A 19,585-nucleotide genomic window follows, 5' to 3' on the forward strand; every position below is an offset into this window, starting at 1 on the left:
CAAACCCATACGTCAGTAAAAATGCCCTCTAACATCTGCCTGAATTGCCCTAGAGTAGGGATTCAGCCCTGGGACAATCTTTCTTGAACGGTTTGTCAGGAACATAATTATACTGAACAAAAATATAAGCGCTACATGTTGTTCCCATGTTTAATGAGCTGAAATAAAAGATCCCTGAATGTTCCATGTGCACAAAAAAAGTATTTCTCTCAAATTATGTGCACAAATTTGTTTACATCCTTGTTAGTGAGCATTTCTCCTTTGCCATGATAATCCAGACACTTGACAGGTGTGGCATATCAAGAAGCTGATTAAACAGCAATATCATTATACAGTTGCACCTTGTGCTGGGGACAATAAAAGGACGCTCTAAAATGTGAAGTTTTGCCACACAATGCCACGGATGTGTTTTGAGGGAGCGTGCAATTGGTATGCTGACTGCAGGAATGTCCACCAGAGCTGTTGCCAGATAATTGAATGTTAATTTCTCTACCATTAGCCACCTCCAACGTCATTTTAGAGAATTTGGCAGTATGTCCAACCGGCCTCACAACCACAGACCACGTGTAACTATGCCAGCCCAGGACCTCCATATCCGGCTTCTTCACATGCGGATTGTTGATGATAGTTGTTTATATTTTTGTTCAGTATACAAATAATTTGTAGACTGCAAATTGACCGCAAGAAGCCCAAACCGATACAACATTTAACTAAAACAATCCTTTCAAACAATGTGTACATAATCATATACAGTACATGGCCAAAAGTATGTGGACACCCGTTCACTTCAAATTAGTGGATTTGGCTATTTCAGACACAGCCGTTGCTGACAGGTGTATAAAATCGAGCACACAGCCATGCAATGTCCATTGACAAACACTGGCAATAGAATGGCACGTACTGAAGAACTCAGTGACTTTCAACGTGGCACCGTCGTAGGATGCCACCTATCCAACAAGTCTGTCCTCGGTTGTAACACACTACCAAGTTCCAAACTGCCTAACATCACCATGCGCAATGCCAAGTGTCAGCTGGAGTGGTGTAAAGCTCACCGCCATTGGACTCTGGAGCAGCGGAAACGCGTTCTCTGGAGTGATGAATCAGGCAGATGCCAGGAGAACACTACCTGCCCAAATGCATAGTGTCAAATGTAAAGTTTGGTGGAGGAGGAATAATGGTCTGGGGCTGTTTTTCATGGTTCGGGCTAGCCCCCATAGTTCCATGTAGTGTATACAGTATCTCTTTATTATGCGTGTGAATACCTTGGAACAGATTTCCAAAATTAAAATCACTTTTAACTGGTTTGCTGGTGTTTTTACAGTCTTTATGTCCAACAATAAAATAGAATAAATAAATAAATATTTAAAATCATGTTATTGCTAAGAAAACGTGGGGGCCCAAATAAAAACTCACCCGCAGGCCAAATTCGGCGCGCGGGCCGCCAATTGGGTAAATCTACCCTAGAGGCACCAACTTTAATAACTAAGGACTGATAGTGTAGAGCGGTTCTATATACGCAGAGTGTACAAAACATTTAGGATATCTGCTCTTTCCATGACAGACTGACCAGGTGAATCCAGGTGAAAGCTATGATCTCTTATTGATTTCACTTGTTAAAAAGACAGGTTAAAGAAGTATTTTTAAGCCTTGAGACAATTGAGACATGGATTGTGTATGTGTGCCATTCAGAGGGTGAATGGGCAAGACACAAGTTTTAAGTGCCTTTGAATGGGATATGGTAGTAGGTGCCAGGTTCACCGGTTTGTATCAAGAATGATCCACGACCCTAAGGACATCCAGACAATTTTACACAACTGTGGGAAGCATTGGAGTCAAACTGGTCCAGCACTTGACACCTTGTGGAGTCCATGCCCCGATGAATTCAGGCTGTTTTGAGGGCAAAAGTGGGAGATGCAACCTAATAGTCGAAAGGTGTCCTTAATGTCTTGCACACCTTTTTCCCTCCACATTTTGTTGTGTTACAACCTGAATTTAAAACGTATTAAATTGAGATGCGTCATTGAACTACACTACCCCATAATGTCAAAGTGGAATTTTGTTTGTAGGAAGTAAAAAAATAAATGAAATTAAGCTGAAATGTCTCGAGTCAATAAGTATTCAACCCCTTTGTTATGGAGTAAAAATGTGCTTAACAAATCACATAATTAGTTGCATGGACTCATTCCTTGTTCAATAATAGTGGTTAACGTGATTTTGAATGACTACCTCATCTCTGTACCCCACACATACAATTATCTGTAAGGTCCCTCAGTTGAGCAGTAAATTTCAAGTACAGATTTAAGCACAAAGACCAGGGAGGTTTTTCAATGACTCGCAAAGAAGGTCACCGATTGGTAGATGTGTAAAAAAAACAATTATCCCTTTGGTGAAGTTATTCATTAGGCTTTGGATGGTGTATCAATACATCCAGTCACTACAAAGATACAGGTGTCCTTCCTAACTCAGTTGCCGGAGAGGAAGAACATCGCTAAGGGATTTCACCATGAGGCCAATGGTGATTTTAAAACACAGTTACAGAGTTTCATGGTTTTGATATGAGAAAACTGATGATGGTTGAAGAATTTTTTAAAGAATAATGGGCAAATATTGTACAATCCAGGTGTGCGAAGCTTACCCAAAAGACTCTAATCGGCGCCAAAGGTGCTTCTAGAAAGGTTTGACTTAGGGATGTGAATACATGTGTAAATTAGATAATTCAATTTCAATACATTTGCAAAAATGTCTAAAAACGTGTTTACTTTGTCATTATGGGGCATTGTGGGTAGATGGGTGAGAAAAAAACCATTTAATCAATTTTGAATTCAGGCTGTAACACAACAAAATGTGTAATAAGTCAAGGGGTAAGAATACTTTCCGAAGGTACTGTAGCTGTCATCCTCGTTAGAAAGGGCTAGAGGGCTGGACAGGTTTATACTGTAGGTGTAGGAAAATCCCTCTGCAGATACTCTACAAAACTGTCTACATGTTGATTACATATTATCTGCTATAAAAGTAATTTCAGTGTTGAAAATGTTGGGAATGGTCTTCTACAACATTAAAAATCACTTGGCTTCACTTAACTGTTCTCTGAGGAGTGTGGAAAAGGAGAGGGAAAACTGCCCGTGGCTGTCTGCAACTGGGTTACTGGTTCTAACACATCTGAGAACGTGTCCCTCCATTTAAACTGGGGCAAAGTACAGACGCCAAAATAGCCCAAACTTTCCTCCTTCTATTACAGGGTAAGTGTCATATTTTAAATTGGGTTACGGTGTTTCTGTCAACATTTAGCGCGTCAAATACATTTATTTACCAGGTTACGGCAGTAGCCAAGTTTGGAGCCCTTGTACTTTAAAAGGTGAAGAACCATCATCTGTAAAAACACAACCCCTAATATACAGAAACATACACACACACACACACACACAAAGATGCAACAGAAAATACAAGGTGTTGATACATTTCAATCCTCTCTATCTGCAGCGATACAACAGTGAGTTTAGATTCAGAATTCCCCAAATGGGACCACTTTGAGATTTTTTTAGCAACAAGCATCCACAAAATGAAAAACACAGGGAAGAGGGCTGGCCAGACATAACCTCCAACAAGAAAATAAGTTGCATACAAAGAGGCTTTTGACAGCCAGAGTTTGTCTCGTTAGTCCTCACGTTAACGAGAGGGAATGAGTATGAAACCGGCTGTGTTTCCTAACGAACATAACACAGCTCACTATAAGTGTATGGAGGTGCTGCCTACTGATACACATCTGTTTCTGGACAGCAAATAGACATATGCCAGCTCTGCATTAACGTGTGTATACTTTGTGAAACCCATTTCCTTTTCCCATATCCAGTTAATTCGCTCATATGCCTTAGCATCTCCATATCAGAAATGACATCTGTGGTTGAGGTCTGGTGGGCTCTATATAAGTTAACCCAGTTATGGTTCAGTGACGTGGGTAAATTCATCATTTCCACCTATCTGTTGGGGCCCCTGGGGGCCTGTGGTGGGGTGAGGACCATGCCTGGGCGGGCGGCAGTCCTCTGGGGTCTCAGATCTAACTCCAAGAGACTAGTAGCTTCAATCACCATGTGATGATGCGTGAAGAAAGCCCTTCATTCGCCATAAGCGGGGGAAATTAATTTGATACACCGACCAGCACGGCCATCTCCAAGACAACCTGGGTTTTAATTCATATCTGACGAACAGGGCCGCGCGCTCACTGGCGAGAAAAATGAAAAGAATGCATTCACATGAATCCTGCGATTAGAGGGGGAGAGCGCACAATTTGAGCTTTGAGACAGGTTTTTTCTCCCTCCTGGCTAACAAAAACAGCCATTATACAGTGTGTAGGTATCTGAGAAAATATAACATACAACATATCAAGCTAAAGACATTTAATTATTTAATTCAGTGCAGTAGCAGTGACAAGCCACACACATGTTCAGTTTCTGTGATATTGATAAAATCCCTCTCCCTGTTCTTTGCTGTGCTGAGGGTTGTGTAGTGAGCAGGAATTGTTAAGAGTGAGTATGGTATGTAAATAAGGCCTCTCTCAGCCATTGGACTGCCGGGGTTGAGCACGCTACACTAGCTGCAGGACTGGAGCAGACAGGACAGATGGGACATAACAGAGAGTATGTTTATTCTCATGGCTGAGACTAGCCGCTGGCGTCACAAGCCGCCCTGTTCTTCCTCTCCCTCCCTGCTTTATCCTCCTTTTCCTTCACCCTTTTACCCACCAGGCAGCAACTTGTTTAGCGTCTCTGGAAAAACAATTTCCAAACCCCCAAAAAATCCTCCAACAGGTTTGCCCCTGGAGAGTAGCAGCTGACCCTCTATCCTCCAGACTCCATCCGTCTCCCTCTCTCTTTTCTGAGGGACGTGGGCGGCTAGGTTCGTCCCTTCAGGGGGGATACGGTAAGAGCGAGGTTAATGATGGAGGGAGGGGAACAAGGTCCAGGGAGGGCAGTCCAAGAAAAACTGTCACTTTGGATTTGTTAGGCGGGACAACACATGACCTTGACAGTGCTGTATTGTTCTGAAGCGGTTTCTGTGTAGAGCAGGAGAGAGGGAGCCATGGCAGCTATGGACACTGTAGTCGAGACACTGAGCAGGGGCCATTCAGAGCAAGGTGCAGGCAGGATAACAATCTAGAGACAGGCTCGATTTGCGAGAGAGCATCATAACAAAAAACTGGGTCCAGACAAGGTGTAGTCAAAACACTGACTTATTAATGGCAGAGCCCAGAACATCGATACACAGACAACATTCCTCACTTCTATGGTTTGGGGGATGGAATAAAGGAAGCAGAGACCGCGCTTCGCAAAACAACTTTGCTTTTGTGTGTCAACCACTATGCTATCAAACCAGAGCAGAGAATACTTTAAAGCTGTGGAGAAAGACAAGTATTTGCAATAGTCTGTGCAGTTAATGTAACCGAGGGAATCAGAGGGAGGGAGAGTGAAACCAGTGAAGGTTGGGTGATATATCAAATTAATGTTCCACATGCCTGTATCGCAAGAATCATAAAACAAATAAAAATGTATTAACGTTCTGTCTTTTTGGTCTAGTCTTCTTCGCTGTTTCTGTGCTGTGTAGAGTGTGCACCTTCCCACCTGCACACAGACACCAAGCCCCTCCCCCTGCCACTCACAACAACAGAGGGAGAACGATAACTTCTTCCTCTCTGACAACAAGCAGTTTAAACACGCTACAGAATGGGTCATATGGACACCAAAACGCTTAGAGACATTATTTTACTGTAATAGACGACAACTTAACCTTTCCAACCATACCCTTTTTATGTCTCAACTACCAAAACATAAACAGAGCAGAACCTACTAAAACGAGAGTGTTATGCGCGACATTGCAGTAGCACATACCGCTACAAGCATTTTAGCCACAGACTGCTTTGTGCTAGCTGTCTAGTCTGAGTTTTAGAAATGTGCAACGAGCATAAAAAGACGCATTTAAATAAAGAACTGGCAACTCGTTCTGATTCTGAGAAATAAGCATCTTCTTATCCAGATAGGCCAGTAGATTTTATCATCTCAACAAAGTGAACAGGTGGTGTTGTTCAAACAGTTGGAGACAGACAGGAGGGTGTGTTCATAACAGTTAAACTGTTCTACCTGGTTAGCAAAGCAAATAGATCCAAGTTGACTAGACTTTAGCTGGCTACTTACTAGCATGTGGGGTTGTGCTTGAGAGATTGTTTATGAGACCTGTGTTCATTATCTATAATGCCTGCTACAAGAAGTTGTTCATTATTAGTGGATTTGCATGGTTCTGGTTAAATTTGTAACAAAAAGGTCATTTTCATAGACAGACTTGAAAGCCAGATCAGTGATTATTGCAACAACAACAAAAAAGCAGGTTAAACTATTTTGATCAAATATTTAAATTATTAGTGCGTCTTATGGTTGTGGAAGGCTTATATTTAGCCTATGGAATAACTTCACTAGTCCCGTAATTCAGTAGATTATTCCTGACTGTTTGAAATGCAGTGTATTGACCTTTAATTGTGCAACAAAACTTATTTAGAGATATGTTGTGAAGCGGACATAGTTTTGAGAGAAAAAATGACCAGATATGATCACCCAGCCCTAATTGAAGGCTTTTGGTCTTTGCTCCTGTGAATAGAGTACAAAGACGAGTGATGCAAGGGAAGAGTAAGCTGTTTCAAGCTGGTCAGTGGGTGTATGTCATGTCTGTAGAGGTGCAGGGTCTAGATATTGTCTTCTTCTAAATGCATAATGAGTGATGTTCCACTATTGGGAATAGTGATTTACTTGTAGTAGAGTGGGCAGACTGTACAGTGTGTATGTAAACAGACAGACAGGTGCTGTATGAGGGCAGGACTCACCTCTTCAGGTTTAGGAGGGCCCAGGGGATACCTGTGGGGGTTTTGAATGCAGGCAACAGCTTCTCTCCCAGTTCTATGGCCTTCCTCCTGAACACCTACCAAAAAAACAGAGAGACTCATCAGCAAAAACAATCTCTTCATGTCATTCCGTCAATGTCTAAGAGGTGGTGACAGGGATCCATGGACAATGGCCATCAAGCTCATCCTGTCACATGGGCCTTTTATCACACATGCAGCATGGCTCTGCTTCCTGTTAGAGAGTAGGGAAAGTAGAGGCTGTTTCCTGGTGTGTGTGTGTGTGTGTGTGTGTGTGTGTGTGTGTGTGTGTGAGAGAGAGTGAGACGGAGAGAGCGAGAGCGCTAGGCAGAGAGGGAGAAAGGAACAGAGAGAGCGAGAGGAAAAGAAAGACAGGGAAAGAGACAGAGAGATCAGAAGAGAGAAACAGAGAGAGAGTGTTTAGGCCCGCTTCCTGCACCAGGCTGATAAGAACTAATCAGATAAGAGCAGAGCGTTCCTTCCCATCCTGCACTGCACTCTGCTCTTCAATGCTGCGCTGCCTCACACCACCCTCTCTTTTCTCCCTTCTTCCCACCATCACAGCCCTGGATATCTATCTATCAACCCCTTCAGATCAGGGACAGGAAAATGTCACCATGTCACGAGCGCTTTACATTAAATCATATACAATGACACCAACATACAATGACAGGTAAGGCATCAAAGGCACATGTGCATCTTCTCGTCTATGTTGAGTCCTGAGAGGATTCTGTACTGTAGGAAATAGGAACACTAATGTAGAATAAATACATTCCCTATGAAGTCTCCAGAAGTTTCTGTGAATGCACTCACTCTCTGGGAGATGCCCCAGTCAATAATCAGAATTTCATTCAGACACGCTCTCAGGAAAAGTGCTCTGTGTGCAGCTAAATGCAGCGTATGAGAGTGTCTGAATGAAATTCTGATTATTGGGATCTACTGTAACTAAGCGAGATAACAAAGCTGTACACATGATCATATCTGTGTTCCATCATCACATGTTCCTGTACTAGTTCTGAAGTGACATGGAGCTGTCAGAGGAGGTCGTAAGACGCTGTGAAGAACAGGGAGTGTTGGTCTTGTATATGCGCGGAGACGTCTCCAAGCAGCAAAAATCCGGTGTGTCACTGCCTGCCGGGGGACCTGTGCCACATGGCTTCATGCTAATCCAATTGTTGTGAAAAGATTAAAATGGCACATGTCCAGCCACTTAATAGCGGGGAATGTCTCACTAGTACCAAACGCCTGCACAAAGACGAGAGGGCGCGACTGAATAAGGTAAAACAGCAACAGAGTTGGTCTGTTGAAAGTCATTGAATTGGGTCTTTTCAAAAAGCAGATGTAGATGACGTATAAAGAGTACAAATCTCAAAGGCAGGAGCTGGTGGCCTTTCAAAAGAGGCATTCAGGAGCTGCGTCGGTACAAGGCGGTGCTATCACCGATCGTTTCATTCACTGGACACCCGCTGAGACTAGTGCCCTACTCAAAACAACATGGCTAGGGCAGTGTGCGTCAGACACCAAATAATCTCCCGCTGTGTCCTTGGAGCTTCTGGACAATGTCACCTGTTAACCTGTTCTATTAATAATCACTATGTCTCCCGCTGTGTCCTTGGAGTCTCTGGACAAGGTCACCTGTTAACCTGTTCTATTAATAATCACTATGTCTCCCGCTGTGTCCTTGGAGTCTCTGGACAAGGTCACCTGTTAACCTGTTCTATTAATAATCACTATGTCTCCCGCTGTGTCCTTGGAGTCTCTGGACAAGGTCACCTGTTAACCTGTTCTATTAATAATCACTATGTCTCCCGCTGTGTCCTTGGAGTCTCTGGACAAGGTCACCTGTTAACCTGTTCTATTAATAATCACTATGTCGCCCGCTGTGTCCTTGGAGTCTCTGGACAAGGTCACCAGTTAACCTGTTCTATTAATAATCACTATGTCTCCCGCTGTGTCCTTGGAGTCTCTGGACAAGGTCACCTGTTAACCTGTTCTTTTAATAATCACTATGTCGCCCGCTGTGTCCTTGGAGTCTCTGGACAAGGTCATCTGTTAACCTGTTCTACTAAATCCACAGCGCTGTTCCTTCTGCCCACCACTCCCTCCTCTGCTCTGTGATGAGGTGTGGGTTGTCTGTCTACCTCTCTCTCGCCACTCTGTCATTTATTACATTGGACTTTTATGGCTCGTTTCTGAGGAGGTTATGAAAGTAATCTGGAGCTCCCGTAGCGTAAGCAGAGGACATCCACAAATCATCCCATCCCACCAGGGTTAGCACATACAGACAGGTCGAGACTGGAGATATCCTGTGTACCTACATCTCATCCAATTTGTGTGATTAATGCTTTTAATAATGCCAGGACGCTGGAGAATAAATAAACCAGACCCCCACCCAGAGTCATCAAGCAAACTGTCAACAAGGTTTAATAATAAGCAATCAAATTATCTGCAACCCCAATCAACCGCGTCAGGCTGGATGGCAGATAATATTAGTAAATATTGATAATGATAATCATATTCCTCACTCCAGTGAGTTTGAAGAATGACGTATCACTGATAAGAGAAAATGAGCTTTGAAGTAGAACAGATGTCATACAGAAAACAAATACAGCAACAGTTTTTTTCCCAGGTTTCCTGACAATGAATAGGAATAAGGTAAACACTCATTTGGACGATTCAGGTCAAAGGAAACAAAGAAGGATGCAGTTCTGAAGATGGGGACATCTCCCCAGTTGTAAAAATACAACTTGCACACACCCTATTCGTGCAATAGGGGCCATATTTGTCCTCTACAAAGTAATTTAGGCAATAAGGACAAAGCAAGACAGCGACAGTGACACAAAGGCAGAGAGAGGGTGTAGTTTGTACAGCAGGACTATGTGCCCGCCACTGGGAGCCAGGCTAACGGCTCCTGTGCTTTGGGGCTGTGGGGAAGAGGGCTGGACATGCCACTAAATAAGATGAATTACCGTGCTGGGCCGGGGTTGACTGGGCCGCCTTGCGGGACACAGCCCAAATTACTCCACGCGTCTGTGGGGAAGAACCAGACAGGGCTCTGGCTCCTCCAATAGATCAACCCACACCCAGCTTTCTCCCATGGCCTAGCTGTCCCTGGATGAAGCCTGGCAGGGAGGGATTGGGGGGATATAGGCCCAGTAGTTGAAACTCCAATTCCTTGACATGAAGCTCCAGGGAACACACATCACAGGTCACCAACAGGACTGAAAATGGCACTATGAAAATTCACTTCACCATGGCTACCGTACCATAATATTTAGGTTAAATCTGAGAACTGACTGTACTTGCTTTCTACTGTAGCCATTGTGGATTCATATACATTGCATTTGGAAAGTATTCAGACCCCTTCACTTTTTCTGTTACAGCCTTATTCTAAAATTGATTAAATTGTCCCCCCCATCAATATTCCATAATGACTGACAAAAACTGGTTTCTAGATTTTTCTCTCTCAAAAGTATATAAAAAAACTGAAAAATCACATAAGTATTCAGACCATTTCCTCGGTACATTTTTACATTTTAGTCATTTAGCAGGCACTCTTATCCAGAGTGACTTACAGTAGTGAATGCATACATTTCATACATTTAATTTAATTTCATGCATTTCAGTACTTTGTTGAAGCACCTTTGGCAGCGATTACAGTCTTGAGTCTTCTTGGGTATGACGCTACAAGCTTGGCACACTTGTATTTGGGGAGTTTCTCCCATTCTTCTCTGCAGATCCTCTCAAGCTCTATCAGGTTGGATGGGGAGTGTCACTGCACAGCTATTTTCAGGTCTCTCCAGAGATGTTTGACCGGGTTAAAGTCCGGGCTCTGGCTGGACCACACAGCTTCCCTGTGGCTCAGTTGGTAGAGCATGGTGTGTGCAACGCCAGGGTTGTGGGTTCGATTCCCACGGGGGTGCAGTACAAACAACATTTTCTTTTTTTTTTTTTTTTAAGAAAAAAGAAAATGCATGAAATGAAATGTATGCATTCATTACTGTAAGTCGCTCTGGATAAGAGCATCTGCTAAATGACTAAAATGTAAAAAATGTAAGGACATTCAGAGACTTGTCCCGAAGCCACTCCTGTGTTGTCTTGGCTGTGTGCTTCGTGTCGTTGTCCTGTTGGAAGATGAACCTTCATCCCAGTCTAAGATCCTGAGAGCTCTGGAGCAGGTTTTCATCAAGGAAATCCCCCTCCTTTGCTCTGTTAATCTTTCCCTCGATCCTGACTAGTCTCTCAGACCCTGCCACTGAAAAACATCCCCACAGCATGATGCTGCCACTACCACGCTTCACCGTAGGGATGGTGCCAGGTTTCCTGACGGACGTGACGCTTGGAATTCAGGCCAAAATGTTCGAATTTGGTTACATCAGGCCAGAGAATCTTGTTTTTCATGGTCTGAGAGTCCTTTAGGTGCCTTTTGGCAAACTCCAAGCAGGCTGTCATGTGCCTTTTACTGAGGAGTGGCTTCCGCCTGGCCACTCTACCATAAAGGCCTGATTGGTGGAGTGCTGCAGAAATGGTTAACCTTCTAGAAGGTTCTCCCATCTCCACAGTGGAACTCTGGAGCTCTGTCAGAGTGACCATCAGGTTCTTGGTCACCTCCCTGACCAAGGCCCTTTTCCTCCGATTGTTCAGTTTGGCCGGGCGGCCAGTTCTAGGACGAGTCCTGGTAGTTTGAAACGTCTTCTATTTAAGAATGATGGAGGCCACTGTGTACTTGGGAACCTTCAATGCTGCACACACTTTTTGGTACTCTTCCTCAGATCTGTGCCTTGACACAATTCTGTCTCGAAGTTCAATGGACAATTCCTTCGACCTCATGGCTTGGTTTTTGCTCTGTCAACTGTGGCACCTTATATAGACATGATTTGGAAAGGCACACACCTATCCAAATCAATTGAATTTACCACAGGTGGACTCCATTCAAGTTGTAGAAACATCAAGGATGATCAATGGAAACAGGATGCACCTGAGCTCAATTTCGAGTCTCATAAGGGTCTAAATACTTATGTAAAAAAAAAAGAAAACTGTTAACGCTTTGTCATTATGGGGTATTGTGTGTAGATTGATAAAAAATATATATTTAATCAATTTTAGGCTAAGGCTGCAACATAACAAAATGTGGAAAAAGTCAAGGGGTCTGAATACTTTCCAAATGCACTGTATAATACAATATGGAATACAGATAGATATTCAGGGGGATGTGGTAATATTATGATGGCTTTTAAACCCCCATGAGATCTCCAATCTCCATTGGTATGAGCTCAGTCCTGCAGATGTAAGCAGAGGATTTAGCTGTTTGTTTGTTTATTTGGAACCCATTAGCTTCCGCAGAAGGAGCAGCTACTTTTTCTGGGGTCCACCAAAAACATGACAAGTAGCAAAACACGGATAGACAAGTACAGTCACACAACTGTTAAATAGAAATCAAATGTTATTTGTCACATGCACTGAATACAACAGGTGTAGACTTTAGTGAAATGCTTACTGACAAGCCCTTAACCAACAATGCAGTTTTAAGAAAAATAAGTGTTAACTAAAAAAAATAGTTAAGTAAAAAAGAAATAAATTATTAAAGAACAGCAGTAAAATAACAATAACGAGGCTATATACAGGGGGCACTGGTAGAGTCAATGTGTGGGGGTACAGGTTAGTTGAGATAATTGAGGTAATATGTACATGTAGGTAGAGGTAGTGACAATGCATAGATAATAAACAGAGAGTAGCAGCAGTGTAAAAGAGGAGGGGGGGGGGCAACGTCGACGACAATGCAAATAGTCCTGGTAGCCATTTAATTAGCTGTTCAGGAGTCTTATGGCTTCAGGGTAGAAGCTGTTAAAAGAAGCCTTTTGGACCTAGACTTAACGCGCCGGAACCACTTGCCGTGCGGTAGCAGAGAGAACAGTTTATGACTAGGGTTGCTGGAGTCTTTGACAAATTTTAGGGCCTTCATCTGACACCGCCTGGTGTAGTGGTACTGGATGGCAGGAAGCAACGATTTACAAACAATAAAAATATATACAAAAAATACAACAACTAAAATGTGTATGCGCACGTGTCCCCTCACAGTCCCCACCATTCCATGAGTTGTTATTTAATCAATTTTTTAAAGATCATTTAGACTGTTTGAGTATTTGTATTTATTATGGATCTCCATTAGCTGCTGCCAAGGCCCTTGCAACTCTTCCTGGGGTCCGGCAAAATTAAGGCAGTTATGACATTTTTCTAACGTTACAATACATTCATAACAGATTTCACAACACACTAAGTGTGTGCCCTCAGTCCCCTACTCCACTACCACATATCTACAACATAAAATCCATGTGTACGTGTGTGTATAGTGCGTATATTATCATGTGTGTGTCTATGTTTGTGCTTCTTCACAGTCCCCACTGCTCCATAAGGTGTTTTTTTTATCTGATTCTGATTGCATTAGTTACCTGATGTGGAATAGAGTTCCATGTAGACATGGCCCTACTGGATGTAGTACTGTACGGTTCGGTACAGCTCGGTGCTTTCAACATGTCAATAACTCACAAATACAAGTAGTGATTAAGTCAATCTCTCCTCCACTTTGAGCCATGAGTGATTGACATGCATATGCTTAATTTTAGCTCTCTGTGGACATCCATGGGCCAGCCTTGCTGCCCTGTTCTGAGCCAATTGCAATGTTCCTAAGTCCCTCTTTGTGCCACCTGACCACACGACTGAAAAGTAGTCCAGGTGTGACAGAACTAGAGCCCGTAGGACCTGCCTTTTTGATAGTGCTGTTAAGAAGGTAGAGCAGCGCTTTATTATGGACAGACTTCTCACCATCTTAGCTGCTGTTGTATCAATATGTTTTGACCATGACAGTTTACAATCCAAGGTTACTCCAACTTGCTCAATTCCGACATTATTTATCACACAATTTAGTTGAGGTTTTGGGTTTATTGAATGATTTGTCCCAAATACCATGCTTTTAGTTTTTGAAATATTTAGTACTAATTTATTCCTTGCCACCCATTCTGAAACTAACCGCAGCTCTTTGTTAAAGTGTTGCAGTCATTTCAGTCTCTGTAGTAGATGATGTGTATAGTGTTGAGTGATCCGCATACATAGACACACTGGCTTTACTGAAAGCCAGTGGCATGTCCTTAGTAAAGATTGAAAAAAGTAAGGGGCCTAGACAGCGGCCCTGGGGAATTCCTGATTCTAACTGGATTATGTTGGAGAGGCTTTCATTAAAGAACACCCTCTGTGTAATTGAAGATGGAAGGGAGTTCCATGTGTTCATGGCGCGCTATAAAATTCTGCGTTGCTGTGAATTCGTTTTGGACTTAGGAACTGAAGAGACCGCTGGTGGCATGTCTTGTGGGGTATGCATGGGTGTCTGAGCTGAAAGGTATTTGATTATACAGACAACCTGGAATTTTCACAGCAATACTTATCATAAAAACTAGAAGAGAAGCAGTTAATCGCTCGTCAACCCTCAACCAGGAAAGACTGGCATGCATGTTGTTGATGTTAGTTCTGTATGTGCAGTTAAGGGCAAGATGTGCTGCTCTGTTTTGAGCCAGCAGCTGTCTTTTTTTGCTGCACTTGACCATATTACTGGACAGTAATCAAGATGGGACAAGACCACAACCTGAAATACTAGTAAAGTGGATGTGTCAAAAATTCAGAAAATATTTTTATAATAGACATACCCCTCCCCATCTTCATAACTTTTACAATATGACTTGACCATGATAATTGACCATCCAATGTTATACCTAGGAGTTTAGCTTCCTCAACTTGCTTACACCCTTTATGTACAACTCAGGTTAAGGTCTTAGAGAATGTTTTGAATCAAACACAATGCTTTCAGTTTTAGATGTATTTAAGAGAAGTTTATAATTAACCTCTTGCGTATATCCTACCACTGGGGGCGCCACAGCGCATTTTGGAAAAAATTCGTTCCCATTTTCAACGGCCTACTAATCAAACTCAGAAGCTAGGACAAGCATATACTTATTTTATATGGATAGAAAACACCCTAAAGTTTCTGAAACTGTTTGAATGGTGTCTGTGAGTATAACAGAACTCGTATGGCAGTCAAAACCCCGAGACCGATTGAACCAGGAAGTGGGATTCTGAATTGTGGACTCGACTTCACAGCCTTCCCTGTAATTCACAACGTGAAAAAATTATAATTGAGCACTTTCCAGTGCATCCACTAGATGTCCCCAGTCTTTACAAAGTGTTTTGAAGCTTCTGCTGTCGAAACTCAGTGCAGGAGACGATGTGGCAATTGGTCACAGTAGGAGGGCCATCAGCATTGTGACGTCGGCGGCCGTGTCTGCCCCCACCTTTGGAAACGTTTTGAAACACAATGAAATCGTCCCACTCGAATCTGATTGGCTCTCTTGTTGAAACAGGCCCTGAAGATTAATGTTATACAACGTTTGACATGTTTGAACGAACCTAACGAAGGGAAAATAGTCATTTTTCGTTAGCCAAGTGCCGCGCACGGATCAACATTTGGTTACAGCCTTAGGACGCGCTAACAACAGCAAGCTAATGGAACATAAAGGATGGACTTTTTCGACCGAAAATACATTTGTCGTGGACCTGGGATCCCGGGAAGTGCTTTCTGATGAAGACAACTAAAGGTGAGGGATTATTGGCAATATTATACAAGATCAGATGTGATGTGCGATTGTTCCAAGATGGCGACGAGCTAGGCTTTCTAGCTCATTTTCTGGGTATCGCATCCCCTTTTATCTCAAAGTGTGATTACCCTGTAAAGTTAACAGATTTTAAATTATGACGGGTGTTTTCAAGAGATATTCATCTATAAATCTTAGATTGACAATATAAAAAAAAAAATTGTTTTCGAATAGTAATTTATAAAATTGTAGCACTGTTTCCCGGGACGCATTTTATGAAAAAATAGTTAGTCAACGTCAGGTGCCGATGTAAAATGCTGTTTTTATATAGAAATATGACCCTTATTGAACAAAAGATTGCATGCTGTGTGTAACATGATGTCCTAGGTGTGTCATCTGATGAAGTTTGTAAAAGGTTAGTGCTGCATTTAGCTGTTTTTTGGTTATATGTGATGCATGTGCCTGGTCGGAAAATTCATATGATGCTACTTTTACCATGTACTCCTCTAACATAATCTAATATTGTGCTTTTCCTGTAAAACCTTTTTGAAATCGGACAACGAGGGTCGATTCAAGAGAGGTGTATCTATAAAACGATATGAGACAGTCCTATATTTGAAAAAAAATATATATTGAATTTCGTTATGCTAATGTCGCTAGGAGTTTTTCGCTGGAAAATGATCCCGCTAACGGGATGAGAGTCTCAAGAGGTTTTAAGCACTTATTCTGATACTGACTAGAAGCTCACTGGCTTTGGGTTCTGACAAGAAGAGTGTGGAATTATCTGGCTCAAGGTTTCCGTTAGCCGGTAACTGCTGGCTTTTGGCCACAAAATAATTTTTTAAAAAGCAGATAAATAAAATTGTTGCTGACAAAATGACCGGGTGAAAAAAAAAAAAAAAATTGCAAAATAATGGTTTTCATTCATTGATGGAAATATCAGTCGACATAAATACATTTGACCGTCATGCTTATTTGTCTAATGGTTAATTTGCATGATTTAGTGAAATTAAATTGGCCTTTTGTGTGTCGATAGTCATGTATCATATTTATCCAACACAAATATCACACGCCTAGCATACAGAGCCTATTTTGAGAAGGACTTCTCCTGCAGCTCCTCAGCTGGTTGCTGCTGGAATAAAACATGTGTCTTTATTATCCCATTCATTGTGCAACTATTCTAAATGCAGTCATATGTGTAAAACAGTTTTGGTGCACGATTAAAAAGAGATACTATTTTTATTTCTCAACTGGTAATTGAAGCTCGCCTCACATTCACCATTCAACTGCAGGCAACAGGTTATCAGCATGTCACCCACCACTTTACAATGTGAGCTGGACATAGAATGCATTTTGAAAACATACTTAATAGGAAAAATCCGACTATGGAAACGTAGAGGCAATTATTTTATAAAGACTTCATAAGCGGCGTGTGAGTTTCCAGTTTGGGGAAGCTCATAGCCTATAAGCCAATGCAGCAGTAGGCCTATAACTTCCACTGCTCTTTCACACCGAGGATCAGGTATTATCGCAATTGTTGGAAAGATTTTTTAAATAGCTTACTGTAAGCAACTATAGCTTCAATATTTTATAATTCGCAAAGGATGTTAAAAAAACACTTTCCTACATGTTCATGCAGCAGGCCGGGTACTTCTATACATTCTCAGGCACACACGCTCCCTCAACATTATCAGGACAGGGAAACCAGTCACATGCTCAGGCACACACGCTCCCTCAACATTATCAGGACAGGGAAACCAGTCACATGCTCAGGGACACACGCTCCCTCAACATTATCAGGACAGGGAAACCAGTCACATGCTCAGGGACACACGCTCCCTCAACATTATCAGGACAGGGAAACCAGTCACATGCTCAGGGACACACGCTCCCTCAACATTATCAGGACAGGGAAACCAGTCACATGCTCAGGCACACATGCTCCCTTAACATTATCAGGACAGGGAAACCAGTCACATGCTCAGGGACACACGCTCCCTCAACATTATCAGGACAGGGAAACCAGTCACATGCTCAGGGACACACGCTCCCTCAACATTATCAGGACAGGGAAACCAGACACATGCTCAGGGACACACGCTCCCTCAACATTATCAGGACAGGGAAACCAAACGCATGCTCAGGGACACACGCTCCCTCAACATTATCAGGACAGGGAAACCAGACCAGACACTCAAGAGTTTTTCCACCTCTTCCACAATAATTTGACCAAACTCAAAACAGCAATACTTCTCTTGCATTATTAGATATTTTATACAAAAATATGATGGGTCAATGCTGTCATTTCACTTGAGTTTTTCCACTTTACTTGTGAAATATTTAAATGATTGCCAATATCGAAAGGTTTTGTTATAAATGACCCATCAAATTCAATGAATGATGGAGATGAATGAGTTTTCTGCCCATGATATCAGAGCTAAGGTTGACGATGCCTAGACAATAGCAATGTTTCCAAACTGGATCTTTTATCAGACAGAGTGGTCTGTCCCTCTTAAAAGATGCCATCCTGTGCTCAGCAGGCTAAAGCATCAAACAGGGCCTGAAAAACGAATTGCTGGGAAAGAGCAGCTTTGTCCAATCTAATTGTGGTAAGCTGCACACACAGGAAAGAGGTCAAATTGCATTACGAAATAAAACCCAGCAGGCTGTTAACCAGAGTGCACTGCCAGTTAACTTCCCCCTGACGGAGTGACTCATAGCAGTGCTGTCCTCCCTAAGGACTGAGGGGATCAACATTCAAAACAGGCCTCTGGACAGAACTGGGACTTTCAGAAACTGTAAAATTCAGAAAGTCAAAAAGGAGTCCTCTGGTACTTTTTGCTGTGCCTAAGCACTGAAAAGATTGATTAAGCCATCGATTGGGCAGTGTCAGTGAAAGAACTCACCTGGTGTCCCCTGACATGAATGATTCACCTGATGATTGAAAAGTAACAACACTGAAGTCTTTAAGATCAGGGGTTGGGCCTCCCTGCTTTACTGTACTGCTGAGGTGCAGCGTTTTAATTCAGCAAAGAGCCCGAGGTGTGAGTTGAGGGGCCCCTCTGACCTCTCGGCAGGGGCTTCAAACTGCCCGCTGGGCATCACTCACCTCACATCTTAAATGACGACTCAGTCCTTTCTCCTCTCCTTAGTGAACGATTAAGCAGCTCGATAGAACCCCATTCCCTATTTCACCCCAATAAGTATTTTTTTGAGGAATGGCGTTCCTGTGCTTTAAGATTACTAGGTGCCATTTGTAGTTTGTGCCTCTCTGTTATGCCAACATTAATGAGGCTAACCACAGCAGATCACGCCCCGGGTGCAGGGGGAGACATTTTTGAAAGGACACTTCAAGGCAATTACCACACTCATTTGTAGGGATTTATCTTAAGTCAGCACTGTGTGCCTGCTATATGAGTGGCTGTAAGGCCCCTCCTCTGCCTCCCCCCTAGCTACTCATTACAACTAAGAATCCACAGCAGAGAGAGAGGCTGGGGGAAAGAGGGAGAGTGGGTTAGTGAGAGAAGGGTATTTTGTGGGAGGGAAAGTTTGAGAAAGAGAAAATGCCCTAGGAAGAGGGAGTGAGTGAGAGGGAGAGACGACATTAGAAAAGAAGAGAGATTCTGAGGGGCAGCAGTAAACCCAAATGAGGTGACCTAGATCTTGTGTCCTTCTGTCGGTCTACTCAAAAACCAGGAGAGACTGGTCACATTCAACTTATTTTTTTCAGTCAACATTTTTTGCATTTAACTCAAATAATGACCTCCATGACATTGATAAAATGAAGCCTGGTTTGTTCCTCAGGTAACTTTAATATGCTGAAACTGTACTTTTATATTCAAATGAGATAGGTAAACGTTACAGTATGTTTGATATGCTAACGTTACCAGCTATCAATATTGTCTTGCAAGCTACATTTAGCTAATGTGTGTACGGACAACAAAATAAACCCTTTAATTGTCTGCACATGCTTGTGAATTGTTGCATTATTCAAGAGTGAAATATGGTTTGCATGCATTATTCAAGAGCGTAGCTAGCTAATATG

General features: G+C 42.5%; 1 protein-coding gene across 1 annotated transcript in view; it reads right to left on the reverse strand.

Moving 5' to 3' along the window:
- The window catches only part of LOC115174842 (mannosyl-oligosaccharide 1,2-alpha-mannosidase IA-like), a 175,925-nt gene that overhangs the window by 43,737 nt on the left and 112,603 nt on the right, over positions 1 to 19,585 (reverse strand). The window contains exon 5 of the mRNA XM_029733787.1: positions 6,866 to 6,960. Within this exon, the coding sequence (XP_029589647.1) occupies positions 6,866 to 6,960 (95 nt within the window). The remainder of the gene's footprint in view (positions 1 to 6,865; positions 6,961 to 19,585) is intronic.

The sequence above is a fragment of the Salmo trutta genome, chromosome 35 (genome assembly GCF_901001165.1).
Source record: "Salmo trutta chromosome 35, fSalTru1.1, whole genome shotgun sequence".
Taxonomy (NCBI): domain Eukaryota; kingdom Metazoa; phylum Chordata; class Actinopteri; order Salmoniformes; family Salmonidae; genus Salmo; species Salmo trutta.